The sequence below is a fragment of the Lentinula edodes genome (assembly GCF_021015755.1).
Source record: "Lentinula edodes strain Le(Bin) 0899 ss11 chromosome Unknown C8R40scaffold_16, whole genome shotgun sequence".
Lineage (NCBI taxonomy): Eukaryota > Fungi > Basidiomycota > Agaricomycetes > Agaricales > Omphalotaceae > Lentinula > Lentinula edodes.
The window spans coordinates 194,369-220,548 of NW_025764322.1; the positions used below are offsets into that span (position 1 = coordinate 194,369).

Below are 26,180 nucleotides of genomic sequence, written 5' to 3' on the forward strand. Positions count from 1 at the left end.
AGGCGTAACAAGAGTCAATATTTGAGTACCACTCTATGTCTGCATGCGCTCAGAAAGAGCCACAAACCATCGTCCCAATATCATCTGCGCCAGAGCACGCAAGACTCTGTTTCCTAGCAGCTCGAATATCCCCAATTGAAATGTTTGACCGGTCACACATGCCTCTAAATATACCTCGCTCGTCCTTCCAAAGTACCTCTGGCTTATCAAATTCTTTCACTAACCCCTCCTCCATAACACATATACGATCATACCCAATAATTGTTCGCAGGCGATGTGCAATACATAGCAAGGTGCACTGCGAAAACTCAGACAGCACCGTATTTTGAATGTTGCGATCCGTTTCGAAGTCGACGGAAGCTACGTGCGCAAGCAATGCAGCGATACCAATCAGTATTCTGCGACTCAATGCAGGAATTGGACACACCCGTTGCCTCGTCCATGATGATAATCTTTGAGTCCTTTACCAATGCTCGCGCCAGACTGACTAAACTTCTCTGCCCGACAGAAAGATTTGCTCCTCCCTCCTCAATCCGGCTATCCAGTGTTAACCCACAATCCGTTATCGTGTTATCCTCCTCTTCAATTCCGGTGGATTTTCCTAGAGAAGAAGTTCCGGATTTGGTTGGTTCAACGAGATACGAGCGTCTAAGAGCATCCCACAGACGGGCGTCGTCGTATTGGCCGAATGGATCCAAGTTGGATCGGAGATCACCACTGAACAAAATCGCATCTTGAGGAATAACTAGTACAAGGACGAATAAATAAAATGAAGCTTTTGAGGATAAGACCCTCGTACTGGTGAGTGCGCGGCGAAGGTCTCTTAGACCAATATGCGAGATATCGACGCCGTCGATCTTAATATGACCAGATAGCAGCTCCATCGTTCGATACAGCGCCATCGTAACTAGGATCATATGGGTGCGTACCAGTAACGCATAAGTGTTGTGACTCACTAGTCGATTTCCCTGCTCCGGTTCTGCCCACAATCCCTACGTGCTCTCCGCCGTTTACCTTGACTGATATTCCTTGCAGCACAGGGGGTAAACCAGGTCGATACGTCGCCACAATATCTTTCATCTCAATTGCTCCAGCAAAGGGCCATTCCGGTGGGGGTTTGTTCTCCGGTATCTCATGAGGTGGCTCTTGTTCAATCTCAGTCGCATAGTAAATCAACCTCTCAACGGCGTTCATGTTATTTTCTACCTCGGCGCTTTGCCGTACTGCCCATCCAAAAGCCTACAAATTCAAGTAAACTATAAGCGCCTTAGACATGCGACAGGTGTAAGCAAATATACCTGTTGAACCACAAGCATATAGGAAAGGACTACCCCTGTCTCCGCAGGTGATATACTAGTCCTCGTACCGACTGCGAGTATTGCAACGGCAAACACCATCAGAGACCCTAGGAAGTCGAGTCGGACACTGAGCCAGCGTTGATTGGTGACAGTGAGCCAGTAAGCACTTCCGAGTTCGCGATCATCAGCTTATATCATAATTTCAAAGGGAGAAGGGATCTCACCGGTTCTCTAGGTTGATCCTAGCTGCATTTTCCTTCTGGAACCTTTCCGTTTCCCCGTAAGCCTGGATTGTCGATAGACCAGACATTGACTCAGAGAAGTGACTATATAATTGTGAACGGAGGATTGCATCTATGCGCTGAAAATGAATACATAAGAAGTCAGTCCTCATGTGCCCTTGTGAAAACATACCCTCAACTCTCTGGCACTAGCACGATAGAATATCGCGATATAATAATACAGAAGTAGAATGAAGACGATGGCGATGAGGAACCATGGGAGAATGATAGACACCAGGACGATAGACCCGATGACTTGAACAGCGGTGCCCAGGAACTGGCGCAAAGCCTCTCCGAGAACATTATCGAGGGTGTCAATATCTTTGCTGAAACGGTTCATGATGCGGCCGAGGGGCTGAATGAATAACGGTGAGATCATCCCAACTGTTAACATTGAAAAAATGAACCAACTGTAGTGCTATGAAAAGAAAAAGAAGAGTGAATTGAGTTCTTGTACAAAATCTTTACAGCCAGACTGACTCGAAGAATGCAATGGGAGCGTGCACAACCTGCCTCAGAGCGCGCTTGAACCAAAATATTTAATAGTAACTAACTTGTAAGAGCTCGCAACATACCCTATGCATAACTTGTGAAGCGTTGAATGTAAAAAGAGCAAATACAGCTCCCATGGAGAAGAGACCAAATGCCTGAAGTGAAGAAAGAAAAAGGGTGAGCAGATGATATATCAATCAATTCCCTTAGAGACTCACCTGAGCAAAACCCAGGACAGCGTAAATACCCATCTGCAGCAAGAGATGAGCAGCAACGACATCGCAGTATGAGACAAGACCTACATAGGCTCCTCGGGAAATGTTAAATTTTCTGCGGTCCGAATTAGTACAAGCTCTCACCCCGAACGAAAGACATACTCATCCTCCCAGAAAACGAGCCTGCCATGATCAGATTGATTGTTAATAGATTGATGAACAGTATAAGCCTAAAAACGTTTACCAATACGGACTAAGCACGCTAGATCCCTGGAAGAAGCATACGGCAACAACAAACAAAGGAAATGTGTACCCCAGACCGCCGGCTTCCAGGAACTCTATGTAGACTTGCGAACATCCAGAAATTTAACAAATGGTGTAGATTGCAAGCTTTCATATTCACCTTTAATATCGACAGACCCTACGTTCCTGTCTTCGCTTTGCATAAGCTTCTGTTGTTGGGGCTTTGCTTTAGTTTGCTCAGCCCGTTCACCAGCCGCCTCATCAATTGCCTTTTGCTCATTTTTCACTTCCTGTGTGTCCCTCTCTTCCATCTCCGAGTCGGACTTTCCGGTCTGAACTTCCTGTCCCAGTACCCCACTACCTCCAAACTCATTCACAAATCTTGCAAAACCTTCTTCTCCATTTTTCCGCATCAAATCTTGATACGTTCCTTGTTCCACGACCTGCCCTTGCTCTATACAAATCACCCAATCAACATATGGCAAGAAATGTAATTGATGCGTGACAAGCAGTCTTGTCTTCCCTTTGAGCATGTTTTGAATGGCATCAGTAAACACAGCTTGTCCGACATGAGCATCAAGCGCAGAAAGGGAGTCATCAAACAGGATGATGGGAGTTTCGAAATAGAGCGCGCGGGCAATGGAAATACGCTGACGCTGGCCTCCGGAAAGGGAGATACCTACAATTTTTCGAATCTTATGTAAGCACTCAAACGTGAAGTCGAAAAGCAACTACGAACCTTTCTCTCCAACCTCCGTCAAATCGCCATTCACGAGCATTGCAAAGTCAGGTAACAAGCTTGCGGCCTCAACAACCCTCCAATACATCTCCTCAAAGAAAGGCCGTCCAAATGTGATATTATCCCGGATGGTCGCACTCTGAATCCATGGGATTTGCGGACAATAGCCGACCTTTTCACCGAACACTACCTCTCCCCTATGTTCACTCTCCCCCTCTTTGAGAGGCCCATCTACCACAGGCATGTTGCCTATCAATGCCTGCAGCAAACTCGACTTTCCTGCACCGACAGGACCGACGATAGCACAGAGTTGACCGCGTGGAATGGTAAGAGTGATATCGTGCAAAGAAAATGCCGGGCTCGAACGTTTATCTGGCGACGTGGTAGACGAAGCCTTTTCATTATTATTATGCTGATCGTCATTCTTCCCTTTCGAAATATTGTCCATCGCCTTCCTTGCCGCAAGTCCGGCATTCGGAGTAGAGCCTGCAGCAGCGGAAGTTGAAACAGTATCCGACCAGGTAAATGACGACCGCCTCACTTCGATAGCGTTCGGTAAATTCGGTTCGATACGAAGGGGTTTAGTCACTATTTCCGCCATCATGAGCGCTTGAACACGTTGAATGGCATTGTAAGCGTCCGCTACGGATGAGAGGGCAACAGCTGAGTAGGGTAGGCTAAGTGTTAATTCGCTAGGACGAAACTGTTATTTTCTACTCACGCAAGAAAGTTAATGGTGTCCTTAACAAATTAAAAAGCGACAGTGAAGAGAAAATTATGGCAGGCTCGAGCTCGTGTCCGGTCGACGCGTAAACAATGAAAGATATAACTGCAGCTAGAGTTGGAAGAGCGAAGCCTAATGCGTTATTAATCGAACGCCACATGAGACGTGTACGGAGAAATCTACAAGAATGTCAGACTGTGAGCTGACGCCGGAAATCAAGTAACTCACTTCATCTCTTGATTTCGGAATTTGTCAACACGGTCCAGAAAAGGGAGCTGATCAATCAATATCTAGTAACGAGCAGATGAGCGAAAATAGCACGAGGGCATACCTCCCAAGCAAATAGCTTGATGACCCTCATTCCCCCAAGCAACTCTTGTAGTATATTGATTCGTTTTTCGGTCCAGATCATACTTCGTTTTCTTTTCGAGAGGAATCATAAGAACGAGGTCACAAGGAAGATTCAACACCTACCGAAGCTCAAATAATCTCTTCGTGATCTTCCCTTGCGCTGGGCTCGCAAGGACGAAAAACGCAAATCCAGGCAAAGCACTATATCCAAGGTTAACACAAAGGATAATGAGGCAGATGATCATCTGCACAGGAGCGGTGAACGTCATATGGAAATAAGGCATGCAAAAATCGATCCGCGATACATCAGCGCTGATCAGAGCAGTGATTTTGCCTATAGTGTAGCCACCCGCAGATCGAGAGCGAGTCGTGAGCTTGGTAGCACGGATGAAAAGAGCATGGATTAATGCTCCACGGAGGATGACACCAGTGGTATATCCCCGGTAATATGCTTGGGCGTTGCAGAGGAAGATGACGATGAGAATTGCGAAGAGCCCTACACAAAGACCAATGCCTGGCCCAATAGAAGGAATTCCGGAATCGTCAGAGACATCATTTTGAGAAGTGGTTGCGAAATCGATAATGGCCTAAAAACGATGGAAAATAAGTACAAGGTTCGATGGAAGTTAGACAATAAGGTCACCTTCAGAATCAAAGGACTCAGTATGGTACCAACATCTGCTAAGAGCCTAAAGAATCCGCCAGTCCAGAACCAGAAAAACACTGCGTCGTTACAGGCCATCGCGAGACTAGGCTCTTTCCTTGCCTTTGTTGCCCATTGTGCCAGCTTAACCTTTTTCTGGCCTGTAATGGCCCACCAAAATGACTTGTAAAGTGGTGGTGCAACCTCGTCCATGTCCAGACGATGATTGAACGCCTTTGCTACGAGCTCCCTTTTCTCAAAGCTCTGCGTAATCCGATCGGCGAACATTTCCGCCGCACGTTCATGGCCAAGATCGTACAAGTCCTCTGCTACGATGGGTCGTGCATAGCCTGTAGCTAGGAGAGGAGTCATCCATTGGAACGTGCAGTACGATAGCCAGGACGCGGTATTTTCTGGCAAAACATCAGCATCATCCAGAGACGCCCGTGGTGGGGAGCTTTTGGAGGAAACAAAGGGAACTCTGGAGTGCCATGGACGATGAGGGTAGACGAGGGATCCGTTGCTATCAGTAGAGACTTGCACCATGATCTGATTCTGGTCCAATACAAGACCGGAAGTCTAGAGGTTTTCAGGTGCAAAGTTTTCCATAGTTCAGCGTTAGACATCCATGGGGACTTGAGCAGTCATTAACCAGAGTATGAGCATGCATGGTTCTATGTCACCGTCGTGGCAATGTGGAAGAGCATAGAAATTACGGAATTCTGGCATTTGACGGAACTTGTGATATTATCTGATAAGATTGATTTCGAGTTGAGCTGGTTCACCCCGGAACAACCCTTAGGGTACGCAAACTACTAAAGGAGACGGTCGCATGTACATTCTATCGACTCTATGAGACGATCATGGTCTAGGATAATGAAAATTTCCCTGCCACGAAAAAGAAAGAACTACTCCAGTCATGTACACAATGTAGATTAATACTTGTAAAATTGAAACAACCGCTACTTGAAGATAGGTGCACATGCAACACCGATAGGACAAGGCTTCCAACACGAGCTGTCGAGTAAATTCCAGCCCGCCGAAGAGACTGCCCCGGTCTCATTGAAAACATTACACGTCTGATCTTCATTCTCTGTCGTCAATGAAACTAGAACGCTGAGTCGGTCTTCCATCACCGAAAGATCTTTCGCAGTCCAGTCCTACAAGTAACGAGACAAATCAATGGGGTGTTACACATGAGATTTAGGAGAGAGACACACGAGGGAGGATATCTGCTGGGATGACTGTAACACTGTACATGCAGAGCTCAAGCTAGGATAGCCTGTGCAAAGAGCAGAAAGTAGTTCGTTGAGACTATAGAATATATCAGCATTAGAGCAAGAAGTATTTAGGGAGCCCAAGTACTTCTTTTTTGCATGCGCCAAATGCTTGGACCCCGGTCCTAGGACGGTAAGTAACGAGACGACTATATCTGCCCTAGTGTTCTCGTCTGAGCTTTGATCCGAATCACATCTGTCAACCAACCAGAGAATCCATCGCGCCAGAGTTGAATCATAAGATGGGTCGGGAAGTGCATCGTTCTTCAATGGAGTTGTTGAAGTCGCCAACAAGCGGGAGAGCGCGCGGTTCACGAGGATAGATAAAAATTCTGGATGAAGTGCTTGCACGTTCATGAGGAGAGGTGTCCAGATTCGTACAGAATTCTCAGGTGGACAAAACGATTCGGGTGGAAAGACTCGTTTTCTGCGTTAACGTGAGGGAGAGCGGTACCACTTATGAAGAATTGACTCCTCACTTTTTGGATAGCGGAACAAGACCTCCCTTTCCTATTAAAACGTCGGAAAATACCTCCAAAGCCCACTGTTCTCTGGCATTACCGCTTGACTCCGCCCCATCAAGCTGATCCCATCCCAGACCTCCGTTGACTACATTGGCAGCAACTGTTGCTTCTGCAATCCATTTTTCTATATTCTTGAATACGTCGGTCATTGCGTGCTTGTATTGTTTGCTCAAAGAAGCATCTCGTGTGGTAAGTTTGAGTAGACTTCTGTATTCTTTCAAGATTGGTTCCAGTGGTCGAAGAGGAGGAGCTTCGGGCTGGGACGCCGTAGATGGATCCAGCGTAGGAAGCCAGTAGTTATGAAGGAGCCATGTCATTGACTGAAAGGTATGTTGAGACACACGAGAAACAATGAAGATGGTAACATACCTGACGAGCGGCCTCGCGAAGAACTTCAAGACTTGGAAGATCCTCGTGAGTAGCGGCATGCCTGAGCTCAACGAGCCATGCAGGTAATCCAAGTTGAACTGCTATTGCAGCAATGGATCTAGCATAAATCCCGAATTGAAGAGGATCAACCAAGCCGTTTACCATTCGGATAACAGCGGCGCTGTAACTGTACCGCAAGACCAGACTGGAGGCATTTGAACAGTCATCTTGGACAATTACGGATAAAAGACTGAGTGTTGATTCTATGGCATGAGGAAGGGAGGTAATGGCTTTCCAGGCTACAAGCTAACGAGCCTGAGGATAAACAACTTGTTGATAAAAGATGCGGAAGGTGTACCTTGTTTACTGCAAAAATCTTGGATTCAAGATGACTCTCGTCGGCGTAGATGGCTGCACAGACCTCATCCAGCTCTCCAACAGAGGCCCAGGGGACTCGACGAGGTAACTTCATGAGCGCACCTGTCGAACGTTTTTAAATCTAATCACTATCACGGAACACGATAAGATAAAGAATGCTGAATATATCCACTTTAGGAAGGTTGAACTTTACACGACCCGCGTGCGATTCAAGGGTTCGCTCCCATCCACTACGCGACACCTAATCCCTGCCTAATCCTACGCGATGCCCCCTTCTCTGGACATACGAGGCGATATTGCTGCTGCACAACTTGCCTTCTACGCGCCAATTGCTATCATAACATTCTTCCTCACCGTTCGTCATGCATTCGAGAAGGATGCAGGTCAGAGTGATTGTATAATTAAATATCCCTAGCTAACGGAAACATTCTATAGGCTTCTTCTTCCTATTCTTCTTCTCCATCAGTCGGTAATTTGCTTTTCTGTTGATCATTTGGGCTGATAGTCGACATCAGTACGTATAACTGGCGGAGCACTTATTATTGCTGCTGAACTAGTCCAACCATCGGTTCTCGACCTTTTCATCGCCGCATACATCTTGTTTCCTGTTGGTTTGGCTTTTCTTATGCTTGCCTTTGTTGGATTCCTGGGTCTAGCGTTCGTATTGTGCTATACATAATGTTTGATCAATTCGTTCGCTAATTTTATGCGATTCATTTAGCGGGCAACATACCGTCTCTGAATACCGGAGGACAATGTATCTTCTACGGTTAATAGCATTCATTGCTGTAGTCGCTCTTGCTCTCAGTATCGCCGGTGGTCTACTTGGCACTCATATTAATCCCGATGCCCACACAGGCCTCATCCTAAGACGTGTAGCTGCAGGTATATACGGCGGGACATTTGTTCTGCTGGTTGGAGCGACGTTCATGAGCTGGTCCTATTCGTATCTGATGAGATCATACCGGAGAAACGTAAGTTTGTTGTGTTTCTTTCTTGTACATCCCTGAACTGCTCTCCAGCTTCTTGGGGGACTTACGCTGGCCCTGCTCCCTTTGGGCGTCAGAGCTGCGTATGCAATCTTAGATGCCTGGTCTTCATCCGATATCTTTGGCTCCGAACCTTCCTCCAACTCCACCCTGGCACAACTGAATCCTATAACTGGAAATTTCATTTTCTACCTCATCCTAGGACTAGTGATGGAATATATTGTGGCTCTCATCTGCCTTTTCTTCAGCACTATTGGAATGCAACGTCGTCATCGTCGCCACCGTTATTGAACGAGTCGGAAGGAGAAGATTCACGAAATTTATGGATGCTTTATGAATATATGATGATCTGTACGCGGACGAGCTGGACACTCGGCGTTTAGGGTCATTTCTTAGGACATGTCATGCTCGACGATATCGTAAGTTGCTGTATACGAACACCTTTGTATCTGTAGTCAATTTCCCAATGACACGTTAACTCAAAATTATTGATTCATGGAAGGAACTCCTCATGAGATGGAAAGACGAAATGAGGAACTAAATTGTATAAACGATGGAATGGTACAGGTACAACAGAGTGGAACAATGATAAACTGTTTGGACTGCATAGTCAAGCATCTTCCATACCGTCTCTAAGAGTCGGTCGTTATACCGGGAAGACGCTCCGGCTTAATTGCGCCCTCGTATGTTTGTTTTTCCCTTATACCGTGGTACCCTGATCCAGAAACAAGAAGAGTTGCTGTACGATAATGCAAAGCTCGGTGGAGGGATTGAAAGAAAATTTTTCTCGCATTCAAAATTTATAGTGTCAGCTTTCGTGGGAATCCGCGGACCAATTCAATTCAATGCTCATGCCCACTGTATGCCCACTGTCAGTGCAACTTTAAAATTATTACGAGCGATGCATACTGCAAACGGTGCATTGAGTCCCACAGAAATTTTGAAAATAGATTCTTGGCTGATTCTTGGTGGCATGATCTTTGAACCTCAAGTATAAATAATAACCGATTACGCTAGAGGACCTCACGAACGATGATACCCAAAATTCGCTCTGTTTTTCGTCATATATCACCTTCTTCACGTCGTAAAATGACTACCCACAACACCAACGCCGCTTGCTGCACGATTCCTCCAGTTCTCTCTGATTATACGCCCAAAGGCACATTCAAGAGTGTCGGTAGCTTCAACAAGGTCTATGTTACTGGTCCAGAAACAAGCACCAATGCCATCGTTTGTGTCTACGACATCTTCGGGTGAGCAACGCCAATACTTGCTGGTAGATGTCAAAAGACTTAATATCAGCGCTACAGCTTTTATCCACAGGTATGTTCTCGATATCTGTGATAATGACTGCCTTGATTCATCATCGATTTGCAGACCCAGCAAGGTGCAGATATCGTGGCATCGACTTTGAAAACAACAGTCTACATGCCCGATTTCTTCGAGCCTGACGGTCCTTTCCCTCATGATCCCTTCCCTCCGACTACCGATGAGGGCAAGCAAGCTTTGCAGAACTTTTTTGCTACCACAGCCAATCCACCTAAGAACGTTGCCAAGTTGATTGAGTTTGGGACCCTTTTGAAAACGAACGGGGCTGCAAAGGTTGGCGCTTATGGATTCTGCTGGGGTAAGCCTATCAATATCATTGCAAAATCGTCATTGGACCTTTAGCTGATAGGCGGGGATTGGTAGGCGGAAAGGTCACTGTATCTGCGGGAGGGGAGAATACACCATTTTCTTCTGTTTCCATTATTCATCCTGCGTGAGTTGACCATTTTCACGCCTGCGTTCTTAACTGAACACAGTACATGTACACAGAATGCTGTCGGCTGAGGATTCGGAAAAGCTCACCATACCTTTGGCGATTTACCCCTCGAAAGATGAACCCAAGGAGGAAGTAAGAAGTTATCACACACTCACATAAATGATGATCCGTCTGACCTTTCATTCAGTTTGAGAAAATCGTCAGCATTTTGTCTGAAAAATCCTTCGCTTCCCTTTGTGACCACAAGTACTACTCGACAATGTGGGTTCTCTTGTTCAACATACTACCCTTGATTTAGACGACTGTCCTTTCAGGCATCACGGTTGGGCCGCTGCTCGGGGTGATCTCAAGAATGAGGAGAACAAGAAGGAGTGAGTTCAACAACTTTTCTTATATCAGCTCTAACCCGTGCATGAAAGGTTCGAGGACGTCTACACAAAGCTCGTCAACTTCTTCAAGAAGACATTGGCTTAATCGGCTGATGCTCAAGTTCATGCAGACCCGGAGGGGAAAGAAATCAATTATGCTGCGATATTTCCATGACGGATTGTTCTCATAGTGATCATAACGATGGAACAAATATTTGATTGCCTTGTATATTAGTCGTTGTTCAGGAGATCATCTACAACCTCGCCAGCACGACAGCTAACCACACTCAACAATGTGTCGCTGAGTCCGTGAGTACTTTCCTCCAAGCCCTGGATATAAATCCTGGCCTTCAAACCCTCCGCCGATCCATCTTGCATGGTTTTGGTAGAAGCCATTGGAAGCAGACGGTAGTTCCTGGTAATATAAAGCTTCACCACCTCCGTTGGAGATGATTCTTGTTTGACTACATTTTCCGCGCCAGGGGAGATCGGAGGAGTAGTAACAACTGAAGTCGGAGTGCTAGATACACTGGAGAGGGGGGAGTCCTGAGGTTGGTCCAAATTTGCAGTGTCGGCTACCCGCTGCGCGAACGGCACCAGCTTAATAGGAATATCACTGGCAGAATCGTCGATCCCAAATCGTTTTCCAAGACGATCCGAAGCGCGGAGCATCTTTGTCCAGGAGTTGCGCTGGTATCCAGTCGCACACACGACGGCGTCATAAGATTCGTTCTCGAAGACCTCTCGAGTTCGTACATTTTGAAGCGTGAAAACAAACTTTTTAGAGCCAGTGTCGTACTTTAGAGAAGGGATATGCATGTGCGAACGAATAGTGATACGAGGGTGGGGGGTGAACACGGTAGAGTCTCGGGCTCCGATGGCTTCGTCCACCTCTTGATCGTAGATTATCTCGTACAACTGCCGAATTTGCTTCAGTGGGTAGATTCCGCTAAACATGCAGGACTCACAGCATCGATTGTACGAGGATTGACAACTGAGTAATTGGTGGCCTTGTACTCAGCCATGATACGCTCACGACCTTGCTCGCTTGTGCTAAACCAGTCGTTCGTGACTATGAATTGCAATAAGGCTTTGTATTTTGAAGATAGACGTGAAGAGCGGCGATTCTCACCTTCGGGATCGAAGATTTCATTGGAGAATGGAGTGTCATCGCTAGGTTTCAAGGAACCTTTACGAAGAAGCATGTCAACTTGATGACCAATTGGACCATCGCCAGCAGGAATATCATTGAGGAGTCCATGCAGGTTCATGGTAACCTCTGCAGCTGACTGTCCACCTCCAATGACAGCGATTCTTAGAGGTCTCTGCCTCTCCGATGTTATACTCTCAAGCAGCTCGCCTATGCGATGCTTGTATTCTGAGCTGTGCAGGAGAGTTGAGCGCGCCACAATGGACGGCTCTTTGATGAAAGGCACTACCACGTTAGGAATACGCGCACGTCCGCCCGGTGAGACGACGAGATTACCTGGTTATGACCATGATAGGGCGACATGAACATGACATATAGGGATAACTTGTGCTTACGAGTAATAAAGGAGTTTAGCTTTCCATCGGCAAGAGTTATGCTCGTCACAGTAATCAAACCGTCCATAGATTCATTGATAGCTACGACCTCCTGGCCATAGTTCACGTTTACGCCCTGGGCTTCGACATAGCGAGCAGCCCATCCAAGATAATCAGCAAACTCCTTCCTGGAAGGAGTCAAAGAACCTCGGTTGATGAATGCAGATAGACGTCCTTGGCTATGTAAATAATTGACGAAAGTAAGGGGCGATTGTGGTGAGCGAAGCGTCGCAAGGTCTTTCATAAAACTTTAGATCCATCGTCAGTGTTGAGGTAGGTGTATGCTAATGCAAATACAACATGCCTAATTTGCATTTGGGCACCTGGAAGAAGCATTCCAGGATGCCATTGAAATGATGGATGCTTCTCAATGAAAAGAACCCTCTGAAAAGACGTTTCTGTATCCTAGAAGCATGAAGTTTGTCGGCGTACTCTCGGATTCAAGGAGAAAAACTTACATTAGATAGTGCAGTCCATTTTTCGACAAGGGCTCCGGATATCGCAATGTTCGAAGGACCAAACCCAATACCAATCAGGTCGTACACAGCGGGATAGGTTGACTCTGTGCCAGTGGACATACTTGTTCGATACTAGACACTTAAACTTGAGGTGCAAAGGAAAGATTTTTCAAATTTCTTTTAATGTATTCCTGTTTCTGAAGCACCATGTTATTGAGTTATTGCGAAGGTCGTTTATTCCATGACAATCCAGAACCCAGCCATAAAACATGAAAGTCGAAAGGATATATTTTTGAACTCCGATGATTCGGATACATGCCATCAGGCTCTCTACCAAATCATACCAGCCCGGTTCATCCAACAACCCGCTTTTATTTTTGCAGTTCCTCGTATCGGCACCTTCGCAGTTGCCAATGAACTTGATACGACAGTTCCGCATGCTTCAGTCAAGATGACTTAGTTATTCCTGCGAAAATCATTTTCAAAGTCTGCAGTCCCTCCGAATCGAAACATATCTGACCTCCAGATCTTTTCTTGATTCGTCCACTTCCTTCCCTTCCACATTATCACCACCACCATGACTACTAGAACTTCTGGCTATGTGCGCGAAGAATTTGTCACTCCGCCTGACCATACTTTCACTCTTCCAGACGGAATGCACGTCCGCTCCACAGATATGGAAGGCCTTATTCAGATTTATCTACGCAACCTTTCTACGCCTTTTGCTTCCCTCGAGATTCATTCGCGCTCTTTGCAAACCAGTCCCCATGGAATTGTGAATGCTGATCGCGTTGAACATAGTCCCGCCTTCTTACTCAAGGCTGTCACTACCTCCCCAGTGAGCTTGAGTGATGTTTGGGCCATCCTATATGCTTTATGGATGCGTCGTTCGGACAAGGAAGTCATCCCGCTTGTCCTCGCTTCCGACCATCTTACGAACGTTGATGAGACCTTAGCCTACGTCACGTCTACAGGGCTTGCATTTTGCCCTCCCGATGCTGAAACACGATATGAGCTTCTTCTTATACGTGCTTCATTCTGGCAAGGTGCTGGGGCACCCGTTGACAAACACTGGCTGCGCACAATGATCCCACGTCCCTCTGTCTCCGCAACACCGTTTCCATTTGTACAGTCCTTCACGCGCGGAGAGCATGTTTTGACTACCCATCCCCTTCGACCTCCGAAACCTATTCCTGGTTCCATCATTTACTCGCGCTTTATTTTCACAGTTAATGAACATCTCAAATTCACCCACATCGACGCTAACAACCCCAAACATTTCGAAGCTTATTCTCGATGGCAAAACTCTGACCGTGTCAATATTGGCTGGAGAGAACGCGGCTCTGACGAAAAACACAGAAAGTACCTGAATGACCGTTTGGCTGACCCTCACATCATGGGATTTGTAGTAGAATGGAATGGTGAGCTTGCCGGCTACGGTGAAATGTCCTGGGTGAAAGAAGACCCAATGGGAACCTACGTAGGAGGTCTCGGAGACTATGACCAGGGTCAGTTTGTCCTTTTTGAACTCGAATAATCGTGTTCTCAATATTTACATAGGTACTCATCTTTTAATCGGCGAAGAAAAATTTCGAGGTCGACAGCGGTGTGAGTTATGTCACCACTTACTGAATCTTATTTGTTTAGGCCAAATCCTCTTGTAATCTAGTCACAGCTGTAATGACCTCCATGAAACACGCGTGCTTCCTGCGAGATCCCCGTACGAAGGTCGTTGTTGGAGAACCACGAGCCGACCTCCCGATCGTACCGCGACTGATTGCATACCTTCCTCAAGAATTAAATAGGGTATGATTTTGTTTTCTTTTAACTGACAGAAACAAGATTCGCTGATTTCCAACCACTGTAGGAATTTGAATTGCCCCACAAACGCGCTGTTTATTTTGTATTGAGGAGAGAGCGTTTTTTCCAAGCCGCGATGCTGGATTGAACCAATGATTTTTGTCGGAATAGGATACTAGATCATTGGATAGATTACAGTAATGTGAATTTTTTTGGAGTAGTCCCGTGTGTCAACCAACAGTTGTAATTAATATTGAGGCCTAAAGGAAACTGTCCTCTGTAGGGAGAAACAATGAATTCAGGATACAAATTGGCGGGAATGAGAATCAAAATTCCAAATACGTGTTGTTAGTCTGCACCTGCGCAGTGACACTACCGAGTTCCATGCACTGTACCATAAGTTAACTTTTCAAGCAGCATTTCTGGTACCATATGCATCATCTAAGCTGGTCGGTTCATTCGAATAATCGTTTGGTTCACGTCTTTCGTACTTCCCGAACTAGTAGATACTGAGTTTTTCAAGATCCGAAGAGTTCGCACATGAATTAACTTGAGGATTGAAGTCTGCTATGGTACTTGTACTAAGAAGGTACATCAATGGTCGGCATGAGAGTAATTCATATTCTTACTGGCTATACCTGACGAAGAATTTTTCAAATTTGGTGTGCCACAGTGGAAGCCCTCTTCTCGTTGACCTGACTTTACTCTTGTTGCCATGAAGAAAGCAGAAGCAGACCCACTGGCGCAAGCCTATCTGCACAAGGTCAATTCTCATCCCGGTGTATACTGTATCGCCTTGAACAGGCCGAAGTCGAAGAACGCGATATCGGTCCAGCTTCTGAAGGTTGGGATCTCTTCCGCACTCAATACAACCTTAAGTCTTTCGCTAACTCTTCCAGGATTTGCGCGCAGCGTTGAATCAGGCCATATCGGAAAAACTGTGGGTTTGCATTTACTATATCGTGCGTCTGTTATCTCTGAATGACGGTTGTAATTTGTAGCTTGAATGTCTTGATATTCTACTCCTCGACGCCAGGCGCGTTCTGCTCGGGAGCGGATTTGATTGAGAGAAAATCGATGACCGACGCTCAAGTACGCGAATTCCTATCCAATATTAGAGAGATTTTCAATTTCATCGACGACCTCCCATTCCCCACCATTGCGGCCATTGACGGTCCAGCGCTGGGCGGCGGCCTGGAGCTTGCATTGACCTGTGATTTTCGTATAGCAGGTTTGTGATTTTCGAATTAGTTAAATGCCCGCACTGATTGGTTGTGATTTGTAGCGAGCGACGTCACAAAGATGAGCTTTCCAGAGGTCCGGCTTGGTATCATTCCAGGGGCAGGCGGAACCCAGCGTGCACCAAGACTCATCGGGATGTCGAAAGCTAAAGAGCTGATCTTCACGGGAAGGAACCTGACCGCTAGAGACGCGCAAGATCTAGGTTAATATTCAGTCATTATACTTATAGAAAACTATTTTGACCCACGTCCAGGTCTGGTGGATTACGTCGCTGGTTCTTCGTCCACGGCGTTTGAACGTGCTCTTGAGCTAGCGAAAGAGATGTCTTCGAGCGGTATGCTTTCATCACGTCTCGCTTGTCACAATGTTCCCTCTGATTTAAGCCTACAGCACCGCTGGCTCTTCGTGCAGCGAAATCAGCCATGTCACGCTCGCTGGATACTCCGTTGATCACTGCTCTAAATCACGAAAGAACATGTTACGAATCGCTTTTGGACACGAAGGATCGATTAGAGGCACTTGTGGCATTTCGGGAGAAGAGACGACCCGTCTTTGTCGGTGAATGAATGATAAGTGGGAAGAAAATTTGAAATATTTGTCATATACCGAAAGTCGACACGCAGTGTATTCCAGCTACAAATTCTTCTTTGTAAAATGCATACAGTTTGTCAAAAGATATTGACTTACCTGAGGACTTAGGAGAGAAGACCCATTGACTATCAGATATCGAATGAACAGGATTCCTTTGCCGAAGGATTTGCCGTGGAAAGCCATGTAAACAGTTCTTGATCGACCGTGCCGTGTAGTAAATTTCCTTTCCTTTCCAACAGATTATCACCATTGCTAGCAATGGTGCGTTAATTGTGTCTTAAGCTGAAAGCAGAATAAAGTACTTCGCCGGGTGATATTTTCAAAATTGGCGCACGGGCCAAGTTCTGCCGAGTTCTCACACTGTTATTATCTTTCTGCCACATTTTCGATGATCCTCGCAAAGTTGCAACGAGTCGGAACCGGGGACTCAGTACTCAATACTCAGTCATCAGCAGGAAAATCGTGCTCTGCAATAACAAAAACTATCTCCAGCTGACATCTTTCCCGGTGTTCGTCAAATGCATTGCAATTGATGAGGATTGATATAATTTGCCTTGGTACATGTCCAGTCCTAGGAAAATCGCTGAAGATGGTGAAAAGAGTCAAGGAATCATCGGAGTAACACGGAGTAACAGAGTCAAGCTCATTTCAATTCCTACATATCAGAAAATGTACAGTAATACATGCACATGGAGGCCTCTCTTGTGAATTGTGACCCGCGAGATTATACTGTGGAGTCCAAACGGTACTCATAATCCTGTCGCAATCGTTTCGAAAACCCAGTCCGGAAAAACCTGGATCATAAACCCATTGGAAAGTGAGTACTAATCAGTACATGCATGATTTTGATTCTTGAACAGACGACGGTCGAGAAGTAACCCGCCGAACGCGGTCCGAACCTTTTGGTTTAGGTCAATTGCCTGCTCGAAACCACAATGCACGATACACTACTCGAATCTCTTCGCAGGCATACTGCTGTGGTACCCTCTGTTTATTCATTGAGGTTGCACAATGAAAACCGTGAAATTCAACTTTAATTCTTCCCCAGTCCACTTGCGATTTCCCTAGAATGTCAGCACTCGCAAAAGAGTTCGCAGACTACACGTATCTGGCACTACCTGACTTGGGCACCGGTACACGCAATCCTCTGCCAAAAGTACATTCGATCACAAGGAAAACTTCAGTAGACATCCGTGAAGTTGGTCTGTCTCACCAAACACTCGTTCGCGCATCTTTCGCGAAGTTAATCCTCTTATACCTCGACACTCATGATTTTTTACTCGCCGATTCCACGTCGAATTTGTATGTTCCAGTGCGGGCCAAGATCGACCCCAATAAAACTCTGCTACAGTTTGCAGAGGGGCTCGAGAATTCTGCTCGCTCTACAGAACATGTCACTTCAGAATATGTACGCCAGATTCTCAGCCTTCCTGAAAATCAAGACCCTCTACCCGTCCTCTATACTTGGGTCCAGGAGGAGTTTCCAGCGAATGTGAAATGTCCTATATTGCTGGAAGCGCAGGTTCAAGACGGTAATCAATTAATACTCTATCTACGTTGCAATTCCACGGTAATGTCCCTCGACACAGCGAAAATATTCCTGGAACAACTCTGCGCCACTGTTTCATTCATTTGCGCATACCCTAGTGCACCCTGTAATATCGCAATGGACCTTCCAATACATGTCTCATCTGCATTAGAAGCTCCCTATGATCCAGACGAAGCCGAGCTCACATGCAGTTGGTTGACACGTAACGCTTCTCTAAGGCCCGACGCTATAGCCCACGAGATATACTCCAGTGTTAATTCTGTCCCGGAGATGTTGACGTACGCGTCGCTCAACGGACAAAGCAATCGTCTTGCCCGTTGGCTTGTAAGCCGGGGTCTACGAAGAGAAGACAAAATAGCCGTTTGTCGAGCTCGCGACAAGTACTTTTATATCGCTCATGCGGGTATATTCAAAGTTGGTGGATGCTATGTTTCGGTAAGTTGAAATCTATTATCGTCAATCCCCGATTGCTCACTACGTATACAGATCGATCCTGAACTTCCGGAAGAACGTAAGAAGTATATTGCAGATGATAGTGGGTCGAAGTTTGTTCTTACCTCGGCGGACCAAGCACCCTACTTCGGTGAACTTGCCATCGTACTTGATGACTTGTCTGTTCAAGAAGAGGTGCTTGGACACGATGCTGCGGACATCTGCCTGGCTGAGCTGGACTCGCTAGCCTATCTGCTGTATACATCAGGTATGAAGAATTCTCCGACTTCATATTGCCGATTTTGCTGGGACTAAACTGTTCTTTAGGCACGACTGGAATGCCCAAAGGTTGCCTTCTGAACCATCGGGGGTTGTACTGGGCTATCATTGCAATGTGTAAACTTCCCTCGAAGGTCACGAACCCCGACACCGACAAACGACTTGCTCTTGCCTGTATGTATTATATTGCTGTCTGTACTAGTATAAATTTTGACGTTTACCAAAATCAAGCTATCGCATTTGATGTTCACATCTCTGAGATCTGTCAAAGTTGGTGTCTCGGCATTCGTCTGGTCAGTGGACCTCGATACGAGTTTCTCGCCAACCTCCAAGAAAATATCATTAAGATTGGTATCACTCATCTGGGGATGGTCCCTAGTATGATTGAAGCAACATTGTCGTCTCCAGATGATCTTCCTTTGAAATATCTCGTCTCTGGAGGGGAAAAAATCTCAGATGGGGTACGCTGCGACTTTGTTCGATGTTTATTCGAAATTGACTTTCCTCGATGCAGCTTCTTCGCAAATGGGCTACGTCGCCGAAGTTAATTTTGGCGAATTTCTATGGGTGAGTTCAGCATTAACGCAGGCAAGAATATTCACTGAAGTACCTGAACTGGCAAGGCCTACGGAAGCGACAATTGGTTGTACGTCTCGTCAAATCACAATAAATGATCGAAAAGAAAATATTGGGCGTCCTTTTGCTTCATGTCAGGCATATGTCGTGGACTCTGCAATGAATATCGTTCCTAGAGGCACCCCGGGGGAACTCGTTGTGGAAGGACCACTAGTGGGGGTTGGGTATCATAAGTTGCCCGACGCTACAAATAGAGCTTTTCTGGAATGGCCACATCCCGGATGCAGATGTTATCGTACGGGTGACCTTGGTACGTCTTATTTTATGCCTGTCGCTTTTACCCTCTGACAGATTTTCTCATGCAGTCCGTCTGATGCCTGATAATACCCTCGAAATCATGGGTAGAATCGATACACAAATCAAGCTTCGAGGTGTCAGGATTGAGAGCGAGGGTGTCTCGAACGTCCTACTCACAGCATCTCCAATTCCTATCGACGCTACTACGTTGGTCAGCCTCCATCCCGGCCTTGGTAGCGCGGAGGTCCTGGTCTCATTTGTCGCTGTCTTAAATCCGAATATTACTTTCTTCCAACGCCGCAGCGAGCTACCTGTTGTTACCGACGAGGCATTTTCCAATTCCGACACCCTCCAGAAGATGAGGGACGCAGCTATTCGAGAGTTAGCTGTGTACATGCGGCCGTCATATATAATTCCACTCAATTTTCTTCCTCTCAACATGAATGGAAAAACGGACAACAAGATACTTTCTGCCCTTTTCAAGGAGACACAACTACAAGATCTTATTCGCTTGCAAGGTCAGGCTTTCGCCCAAATTACTTCCGATCTTACATCAGAGGAAGCTCAGGTAATTGAGGTGGTTTCCCGAGTCACCGGCCTTGAACCAGGTCATATCAACCAGTTCTCTAACCTATTCGAGAGTGGGTTGGACTCTCTGAAGTTTCCTGCCCTTGCCAGCGAACTTCGAAAGACGTTCATGACTTCCGTCACTGTTGCAGAGCTAATGCGTAACCCTGTCATTAGAGATGTAGCCAGACTCATCCCGCGGAACGATCCCGACTATCCTAGTGGGGATCAAACAAACATCGTTACCGAATTCGCGGAGAAGTGGAAGTCTGTCGCAGATGGTATCTTCGAACCCTCTTCGATTCAGGCTGTCCTGCCTCCATTCCCTGTACAGGAGGGCATCTTGTTTCGGTGCATAGCATCACCACATCTGTATGTGCAGCACTTTATGTACCGGTGTCGTAAATCTGTGGACTTAAGCAAGATGAAACGAAGCTGGGAGGCTGTAATGAGACGGCAAGAAATTCTTCGGTAAATCACTTGTGTCTTTCTGCTTTTTCCAATTTAATGATTATCCATAGAACATGTTTCATCTTCGATGGAACCCTATTACAGGTTGTTCTTCATGATGGGGTCAATCCACTCCCGTGGCAGTTCTCTGACTATGAGGACAAGGAAAGCTCAAGTTTCCGTGATTGGTTTCTACGTGATCAGGCTTCACATGTGTCCACCCGAATCAATGAAGATTTCACTACACCTCTGTTCGCCATTGGAATCTACAGAAACTCGTCTGACAAAGAAGTGTATATGGTAATTTCTATCAACCATGCCCTCTATGATGGATTTTCTATGCCACTTCTTGTCCGAGAGTTCCGTCAATGCTACTTGGATGAAGAGCTTCCTGAACCAGTCCCGCTAGTACATATGTTACACCCGATCCTATGTCAGAATAACGAAGACATGAGAGCTTTCTGGATATCTCAATTCGAAGATGTCGACCTTCGAGCGCGAGCGATTAGACATCCGTCATCAATCAGTCCACCAAGCTTTTTATCTCACGCCTTAGATGTGCCCCTTAGCGATATCCAGGCCAAGAGTCACTCTCTCCACGTTACCTTACAAGCACTTTTCTGTGTGGTGTTCGCAATCTCAGGTCAATCTCTGTTTGGATGGAATCATAATGCAATTTTTGGAGTGTGTTTTCCTCCATTACTGATGATTTTACGGTGCTAAATTTATCGTGAAGGTATTACGTGCTGGACGTTCGTTTGCAGCTCAAGGTATTGAATCAGCAATCTGTCCATTGGTCTCTGTGATTCCAACCATTGTCGATCTTGTTCCAAAATTGTCTTGGTCAAACTTACTGCAACGTTCGCAAAGTTTCGTCACCGAGAGTATCCAACATGAGCAAGTTGCTCTTGGGCAAATTCAGAGATGGCTGGGAGTGACGGAACTTGTGGATGTCCTTTTTTCGTGCCGTTTCGACACGGGTGAACAGGTTTCCGATGTGATTGAGCACATTGGAACTAGCCGTTCGTCACCAGAGGTTCGTCGCCATCTGATACAGCCAATTCATTGTTTTGAATTAAATATACAGTTTATCTTTGCTGTTGAGTTTGTATTGCAACCTACCGACGATGCCATCGAGGTTCGAGTTTCCTTCACCGAACCCGAGATAACGCCCCCCGGTGTTCTATCCTTGTTCGCACGGTTAGAGCAAGTCCTCGAAAATGTTCTCAGTCACAACAACGATATTGCATGCGACTGTATCATCAACCAGCCTGCAGTGGACAATGTGCAGAATGCAAATCTCATTGACGAATCTTCCTCTAGTGTCGAATTGGAGCTGATCTTACAGAAATACATATCCGAATATCTGGGCATCGAACTGCCTGCGCTTCGTCCTACCACTTCATTCACGTCCCTCGGTCTCAGCTCCATTAAGGCTGTCTCTCTGTCGCGAGTATTGCTTCAACATGGCATCAATGTATCACCTGTGGACATCATCCAAGGCGACCAAATCCAGGCAATTGCTAAACGCGCTCACGCTTCTGCGTCTTTCGATGATGCACCGGAAACCACGGAATGGCTGAATGATATGAAAGAGAGACTGGCGAATGAGTTGAATGTAGAGAGGTTGAAACTTGACCCAGAAGACGCAATTGTGATAACGGGATGCACATCATTGCAGACTGGTATGCTTGCTCAGGTACGAATCAGTACAACTATCAGCCTTTTTCTGGCTAACCATGTCTTCACAGACAATTAACTCTAGAGGGCTACTATACATTCACGCTTTTACCTTGAAATTGGCTTTTGACTGCGATGTCTCTCGACTACGGGCTGCTTGGCATGAAGCCGTTCAAAATTTAACCATTCTACGCACGTCCTTCCATTTTACCCCCATCTCAGGTCAATGGGCTCAGGTTACACATTCTATTACCGACTTTAAATGGTCGCACTCAACCCAGGATGAATTGGGCTCCGCGGCGGTTGATTTTATTACAACCCTTGCTTTTGACAACGAAGAAACCTTTGCTCGTCCTCCCGTTTATTTTCGACATGTATCTGCCGATATGGAGTACCTAGTCGTGGTTCTGCACCACGCTCTATATGACGGCCTATCTCTTCCAAAACTATTTCATCATGTTCAACAACTCTACCTATCAAAACCAGTCGATGTGTCAACTCCATTCAATCAAGTAGCTGATACAATCTTGATTGCGGAAGGCAACGGCACAGCTTTCTGGACACGACGATTAGAATCTGTAAAGCCTTGTCATTTTATGGTGCAGAGTAGATCTTCCGAAGAGGCGTGGCGTGCTTCCACCACGCTTGAAATCACGACCGCTGAGATAGAACGTTTTTGCCGCAGATATCATGTCCATCCCCAGGCATTAGGTCAAGCAACATGGGCGAAAATCTTATGTATGCGGGAAATCCGCTCGGATATTATATTCGGACAAGTTGTTTCAGGGAGGTCGCTCTCCGGGGCCGATAACGTTATTGGACCAGTCTTTGTGAGGCATCATTTCTTGTAATTGGGTCCACAACATTAATAGTACACATAGAACACTATTCCTTGCAGAGTTTCACTGATCAAGGGACAATCCAACCAGCAACTTGTCCGCGACATTCACAGATCGAATAACGACGGACTACCATGGCAGCATGCATCATTACGCTCCATACAACGGCAACTTAATCTTGGAAGCTTATTCGACACACTATTCCTCTATCAACCACACGTCGCTCTCACTCATGAAAATCCTTTGTGGCATCTCATAACTCGTCAAGACATGCAGGAAGGCAAGACTCAGGTGAACTTTCGTGCTACCGCTCTATCATAAATCAGTCCTAATGTGCTCTCAGTATGCTGTCAACATTGAGTTGCACGAGGGCGAAGCGTTATACAGAGTCTTTGCTTCTTGCTCGTCGGACGCAATGACCCAAACCGAACTTGCTTCCCTTTTAGCACAGTTCAATCTACTTTTCGTTGAGATAGTTCGATCTCCGAATGCAATTACCTTGCAAGACCAAGCACGAATATTCTCGCGCCCAATTAAGGTTAGCATGCCGCTGACTTCATCGAAAGCTAGTGGGGATCCTGAGGCTGTCATCAAAATATGGTCTCCCACGCAGCAACAACTTTGGAAAATCCTCATCGACTTCACTGGTCTTCCTTCCGATGCTATCCGTCCATCTACTTTCCTCATTGCAATAGGTATCGACTCAATATGTGCTATACAAGTAGCGTCTCTAGCCCGTCGTGCCGGAATACCTCTCACCGCCACAGATGTTGCTCGTAGCCCGACCGTCCAAGATCTTCTGTTTCTCGACCCGGTTACAAACAAAGGTGTTGTGACTCAATCAAAACCCATTCCTCTCGAGTTATCACCTGAACTTGTCCAGAATATCTTTGCTCGTTTACCCATCGGATACCAACGTAAAATTTCCCGTCTTCTACCACTCGCTGCAGGAATGGAATGGACTCTTTCTGCCTGGCAGATGAACCGCGCTGTCTTTCCGTTCAAATTGGATAGGAATGACGAAGCGATTGATGTCGTCTCATCACGTTTACATAATGCCTGGCAAAAGCTCATTCGCCGACATGAAATCCTACGATCTGTGCTGATCCACACGGAAGAGCAGAATTACAGGGTTCTCCTCGGTATTTTATCGATGGAGGAATTTGAGGTTCCGTGGGAAGAAGATAGACTACCGTCTCACGATCTGTTGTCAAACAAAACGGAGCTCGAACTGGTGAGGATGAAGACAAAAGAACTTGCGGTTATGCCCATCTCATTTGGCCAACCGCCGACCCAACTTGTGCTATTGCATGGGAAGCAGTCGAGCTATATCATCATCGGCTTACATCATATGCAGTATGGTGTGTGACTCTTCCTCGTGCCTGTTCGTTATAGCTAATCCCCTTCGTTTGTAGATGGCTGGAGTCTGCCACTCTTCATGAGAGACATTGAATCCCTTTATACGTCCCGTCAACCGTTGTCAAAGAACGATCTATCTTCGTTCTTAACGATGTTCACTCGATCATCAGAGTATTTTTTGGAGCAAGAAGTGTATTGGAAACATGCCTTTCCCCTTACCTTTCGTCCTCATTTATTCCCCTGCTTAAATCGTCATAAAGTTCTCGACGAAACTACACATTCTGACATCCCATTTCTATCATCACTCATTCGTAGCGTCTCCAGTCTTCGCAATCTCTTCAGCCTGGGTTGGGCGCGGAATCGACGTCGAGTCACCGAGGGAGAAGGTGGGGCTGATGCTCCTCTTCACGTTAGTCGAGGACGTGATCGTACTTTTATAAACATCACAATTCCCAACGACATTCTTCCACTCGATGTTCTCCAGAGCAAAGCCCGATCGTACTCTCTCTCACTTCAGTCAATACTTCTTGCATGTTGGGCAATTGTTCAAATGAATTGGTCTTCTTCATTAGATGGAGCGACTTTTCTACTCTCCCATGCAGGGCGGTCGTCAGCAGCCATTCCTAACCTAGATGTTCTTGCCGCTCCTTGTTGTAATTATGCACCTGTGCACGTAACTTTGGGCATTCAACCTGCTGGCGCGCTCAAGATCTCTGCAATGACTATCCTGGACGTGGCGCGACGAATCCAAGCCAATCTCGCCAATCGGACTCCTGTAGTTGAACAGACACGGGTTGCGGACATCTCGAAGTGGATCGGCTTGAAAGGAAAACCGTTTTGTAATGTTGCCGTGAATGTGCTGAGGCTGCCAGGAGGAGAGCTGTTGAAGGGTGCAGAAACCCCCGAAAGACTGCTGAAGGCCATAAAGTTTCCATATAGCTCTATACCCTTACAAATGTTCCCGGGAGATCCCTTCTTCCCTGAAATCCAGGTTAGTTGTATTCTTTGTAACCAACGACCATATCTGATTGAACTTCGTTCACTCTGTAGCATGACTGTCTCGTCGAAATCTATTTCGGTACAAGATCCACTTCTCACACTCAATCGTCAAGCTCAGTGTTAGGTCTATCAATCGAGTGCCATGCTGATTTGTTGAGTGTAGAGCAAGCTGGCAAGGTTGTAGAGGACTGGAAAGATTTGGTTCGGATGTTTGGGACTTTGGAGAGCGAGTGAAGGTTGGCGTTCAAATCGTCTGGAATCAGCTCGAAGCTTATTAAAGGAATGAGGTGGTGTAGATAGACAGATAGAGAGTACATATTCATTTCCTTTCATAGACCGTTTCAAGGATTATCGGCTCTGGGGTTAAACTTATTGACGAAATTTTTCGGGCTATGTAAGCACGTGCTAAGTTGTACTCGAATCATCTCGGTCTTTCATCTCGTACAACAGGATTGTCTGTATTCAGTGAATTCAAGATATTCACAACTACAAGTTTTCAAGCACGGTTCGGATAGATCCACTGATTCACGTTCGATATCAACACAGATCAACACAGAGTATAATGGACCCGAACTCATTGTTCTGCTGAATCCTGCTGAATCACTACCTTGATTCGTCTGTCGCGAACAGATATATCCTCTTCCTCGTGCCTTTCATCCATCCCTTGCGCTCTTTTTGAGCAGGACACGACACCCGAAATGCGACTGTAGTTCAACAAATAAGCAACAACCGATCTGTTTGTGGATATTGTACAAAGGGACATCTCAAGCCAAGTTTACATCTGGGTTTCTTTGAGTTTCTTTGCTCTTCCCGAAAATCAGG

General features: G+C 46.1%; 8 protein-coding genes across 8 annotated transcripts; 5 read left to right on the forward strand and 3 right to left on the reverse strand.

The window, feature by feature from the left end:
• Window positions 1-49: 49 nt before the first annotated feature.
• C8R40DRAFT_1044743 (P-loop containing nucleoside triphosphate hydrolase protein) lies at window positions 50-5,532 on the reverse strand (the record flags this gene model as incomplete). Its single annotated transcript, XM_046224244.1, has 21 exons — window positions 50-360; window positions 428-745; window positions 800-907; window positions 957-1,239; window positions 1,299-1,464; window positions 1,523-1,659; window positions 1,713-1,934; window positions 2,056-2,103; window positions 2,155-2,226; window positions 2,290-2,322; window positions 2,374-2,401; window positions 2,449-2,469; window positions 2,531-2,633; window positions 2,690-2,886; window positions 2,956-3,208; window positions 3,269-3,931; window positions 3,990-4,171; window positions 4,221-4,267; window positions 4,324-4,414; window positions 4,467-4,930; window positions 4,987-5,532. The coding sequence occupies 21 exons, from the start codon at window positions 5,530-5,532 to the stop codon at window positions 50-52; spliced, it is 4,293 nt and encodes a 1,430-aa protein (XP_046086708.1).
• A 195-nt stretch (window positions 5,533-5,727) lies between these two features.
• On the reverse strand, window positions 5,728-7,918 carry C8R40DRAFT_180818 (Las1-like-domain-containing protein). The gene is made up of 6 exons (XM_046234273.1): window positions 7,515-7,918; window positions 7,157-7,462; window positions 6,743-7,107; window positions 6,352-6,690; window positions 6,207-6,300; window positions 5,728-6,146 (listed from the first exon to the last, which is right to left on the reverse strand). The coding sequence occupies exons 1-6, from the start codon at window positions 7,626-7,628 to the stop codon at window positions 5,949-5,951; spliced, it is 1,416 nt and encodes a 471-aa protein (XP_046086709.1). The 5' UTR covers window positions 7,629-7,918; the 3' UTR covers window positions 5,728-5,948.
• Window positions 7,710-8,991, forward strand: C8R40DRAFT_1272266 (uncharacterized protein). The gene is made up of 5 exons (XM_046234068.1): window positions 7,710-7,917; window positions 7,970-7,999; window positions 8,050-8,191; window positions 8,256-8,508; window positions 8,557-8,991. The coding sequence occupies exons 1-5, from the start codon at window positions 7,800-7,802 to the stop codon at window positions 8,812-8,814; spliced, it is 801 nt and encodes a 266-aa protein (XP_046086710.1). The 5' UTR covers window positions 7,710-7,799; the 3' UTR covers window positions 8,815-8,991.
• Window positions 8,992-9,612: 621 nt separating this feature from the next.
• Window positions 9,613-10,762, forward strand: C8R40DRAFT_1170204 (Alpha/Beta hydrolase protein; the record flags this gene model as incomplete). The annotated part of the gene is made up of 8 exons (XM_046231497.1): window positions 9,613-9,776; window positions 9,834-9,846; window positions 9,901-10,150; window positions 10,216-10,285; window positions 10,342-10,420; window positions 10,476-10,549; window positions 10,603-10,659; window positions 10,708-10,762. The coding sequence occupies 8 exons, from the start codon at window positions 9,613-9,615 to the stop codon at window positions 10,760-10,762; spliced, it is 762 nt and encodes a 253-aa protein (XP_046086711.1).
• Window positions 10,763-10,887: 125 nt separating this feature from the next.
• Window positions 10,888-12,818, reverse strand: C8R40DRAFT_1160545 (L-lysine 6-monooxygenase (NADPH-requiring)-domain-containing protein; the record flags this gene model as incomplete). The annotated part of the gene is made up of 6 exons (XM_046230024.1): window positions 10,888-11,574; window positions 11,625-11,728; window positions 11,789-12,142; window positions 12,202-12,488; window positions 12,545-12,624; window positions 12,699-12,818. The coding sequence occupies 6 exons, from the start codon at window positions 12,816-12,818 to the stop codon at window positions 10,888-10,890; spliced, it is 1,632 nt and encodes a 543-aa protein (XP_046086712.1).
• A 169-nt stretch (window positions 12,819-12,987) lies between these two features.
• C8R40DRAFT_1102630 (putative acyltransferase) lies at window positions 12,988-14,881 on the forward strand. Its single transcript, XM_046228001.1, has 4 exons — window positions 12,988-14,206; window positions 14,259-14,306; window positions 14,368-14,504; window positions 14,566-14,881. Exons 1-4 carry the CDS (start codon window positions 13,276-13,278, stop codon window positions 14,644-14,646), a joined length of 1,197 nt encoding a protein of 398 aa, XP_046086713.1. The 5' UTR covers window positions 12,988-13,275; the 3' UTR covers window positions 14,647-14,881.
• Window positions 14,882-15,065: 184 nt separating this feature from the next.
• Window positions 15,066-16,416, forward strand: C8R40DRAFT_1102635 (ClpP/crotonase-like domain-containing protein). The gene is made up of 6 exons (XM_046228002.1): window positions 15,066-15,342; window positions 15,398-15,438; window positions 15,500-15,729; window positions 15,784-15,942; window positions 15,994-16,074; window positions 16,131-16,416. The coding sequence occupies exons 1-6, from the start codon at window positions 15,214-15,216 to the stop codon at window positions 16,304-16,306; spliced, it is 816 nt and encodes a 271-aa protein (XP_046086714.1). The 5' UTR covers window positions 15,066-15,213; the 3' UTR covers window positions 16,307-16,416.
• A 984-nt stretch (window positions 16,417-17,400) lies between these two features.
• On the forward strand, window positions 17,401-25,592 carry C8R40DRAFT_1170208 (uncharacterized protein; the record flags this gene model as incomplete). The annotated part of the gene is made up of 15 exons (XM_046231498.1): window positions 17,401-18,315; window positions 18,367-18,580; window positions 18,640-18,765; window positions 18,823-19,052; window positions 19,106-19,158; window positions 19,215-19,477; window positions 19,533-20,502; window positions 20,553-21,165; window positions 21,218-21,517; window positions 21,569-22,180; window positions 22,233-23,008; window positions 23,060-23,291; window positions 23,344-24,361; window positions 24,416-25,350; window positions 25,410-25,592. The coding sequence occupies 15 exons, from the start codon at window positions 17,401-17,403 to the stop codon at window positions 25,590-25,592; spliced, it is 7,440 nt and encodes a 2,479-aa protein (XP_046086715.1).
• Window positions 25,593-26,180: the final 588 nt, after the last annotated feature.

What these genes read in the sequence shown, in the direction of transcription:
- C8R40DRAFT_180818 (XM_046234273.1), bottom strand. Translation starts at nt 7,628, where the DNA reads ATGAAGTTACCTCGTCGAGTCCCCTGGGCCTCTGTTGGAGAGCTGGAT. An exon ending in AGATTTTTGCAGTAAACAAG is followed by an intron (nt 7,463 to 7,514) that starts GTACACCTTCCG and finishes CAGGCTCGTTAG; the next exon opens with CTTGTAGCCTGGAAAGCCAT. An exon ending in CTTGTTCCGCTATCCAAAAA is followed by an intron (nt 6,691 to 6,742) that starts GTGAGGAGTCAA and finishes ACGTTAACGCAG; the next exon opens with AAAACGAGTCTTTCCACCCG.
- C8R40DRAFT_1102635 (XM_046228002.1), top strand. Translation starts at nt 15,214, where the DNA reads ATGAAGAAAGCAGAAGCAGACCCACTGGCGCAAGCCTATCTGCACAAG. An exon ending in CAGGCCATATCGGAAAAACT is followed by an intron (nt 15,439 to 15,499) that starts GTGGGTTTGCAT and finishes TGTAATTTGTAG; the next exon opens with CTTGAATGTCTTGATATTCT. An exon ending in CTGTGATTTTCGTATAGCAG is followed by an intron (nt 15,730 to 15,783) that starts GTTTGTGATTTT and finishes TGTGATTTGTAG; the next exon opens with CGAGCGACGTCACAAAGATG.
- C8R40DRAFT_1102630 (XM_046228001.1), top strand. Translation starts at nt 13,276, where the DNA reads ATGACTACTAGAACTTCTGGCTATGTGCGCGAAGAATTTGTCACTCCG. An exon ending in TCTCGGAGACTATGACCAGG is followed by an intron (nt 14,207 to 14,258) that starts GTCAGTTTGTCC and finishes ATATTTACATAG; the next exon opens with GTACTCATCTTTTAATCGGC. An exon ending in TTCCTCAAGAATTAAATAGG is followed by an intron (nt 14,505 to 14,565) that starts GTATGATTTTGT and finishes CAACCACTGTAG; the next exon opens with GAATTTGAATTGCCCCACAA.
- C8R40DRAFT_1272266 (XM_046234068.1), top strand. Translation starts at nt 7,800, where the DNA reads ATGCCCCCTTCTCTGGACATACGAGGCGATATTGCTGCTGCACAACTT. An exon ending in CCTATTCTTCTTCTCCATCA is followed by an intron (nt 8,000 to 8,049) that starts GTCGGTAATTTG and finishes AGTCGACATCAG; the next exon opens with TACGTATAACTGGCGGAGCA. An exon ending in TGAGATCATACCGGAGAAAC is followed by an intron (nt 8,509 to 8,556) that starts GTAAGTTTGTTG and finishes ACTGCTCTCCAG; the next exon opens with CTTCTTGGGGGACTTACGCT.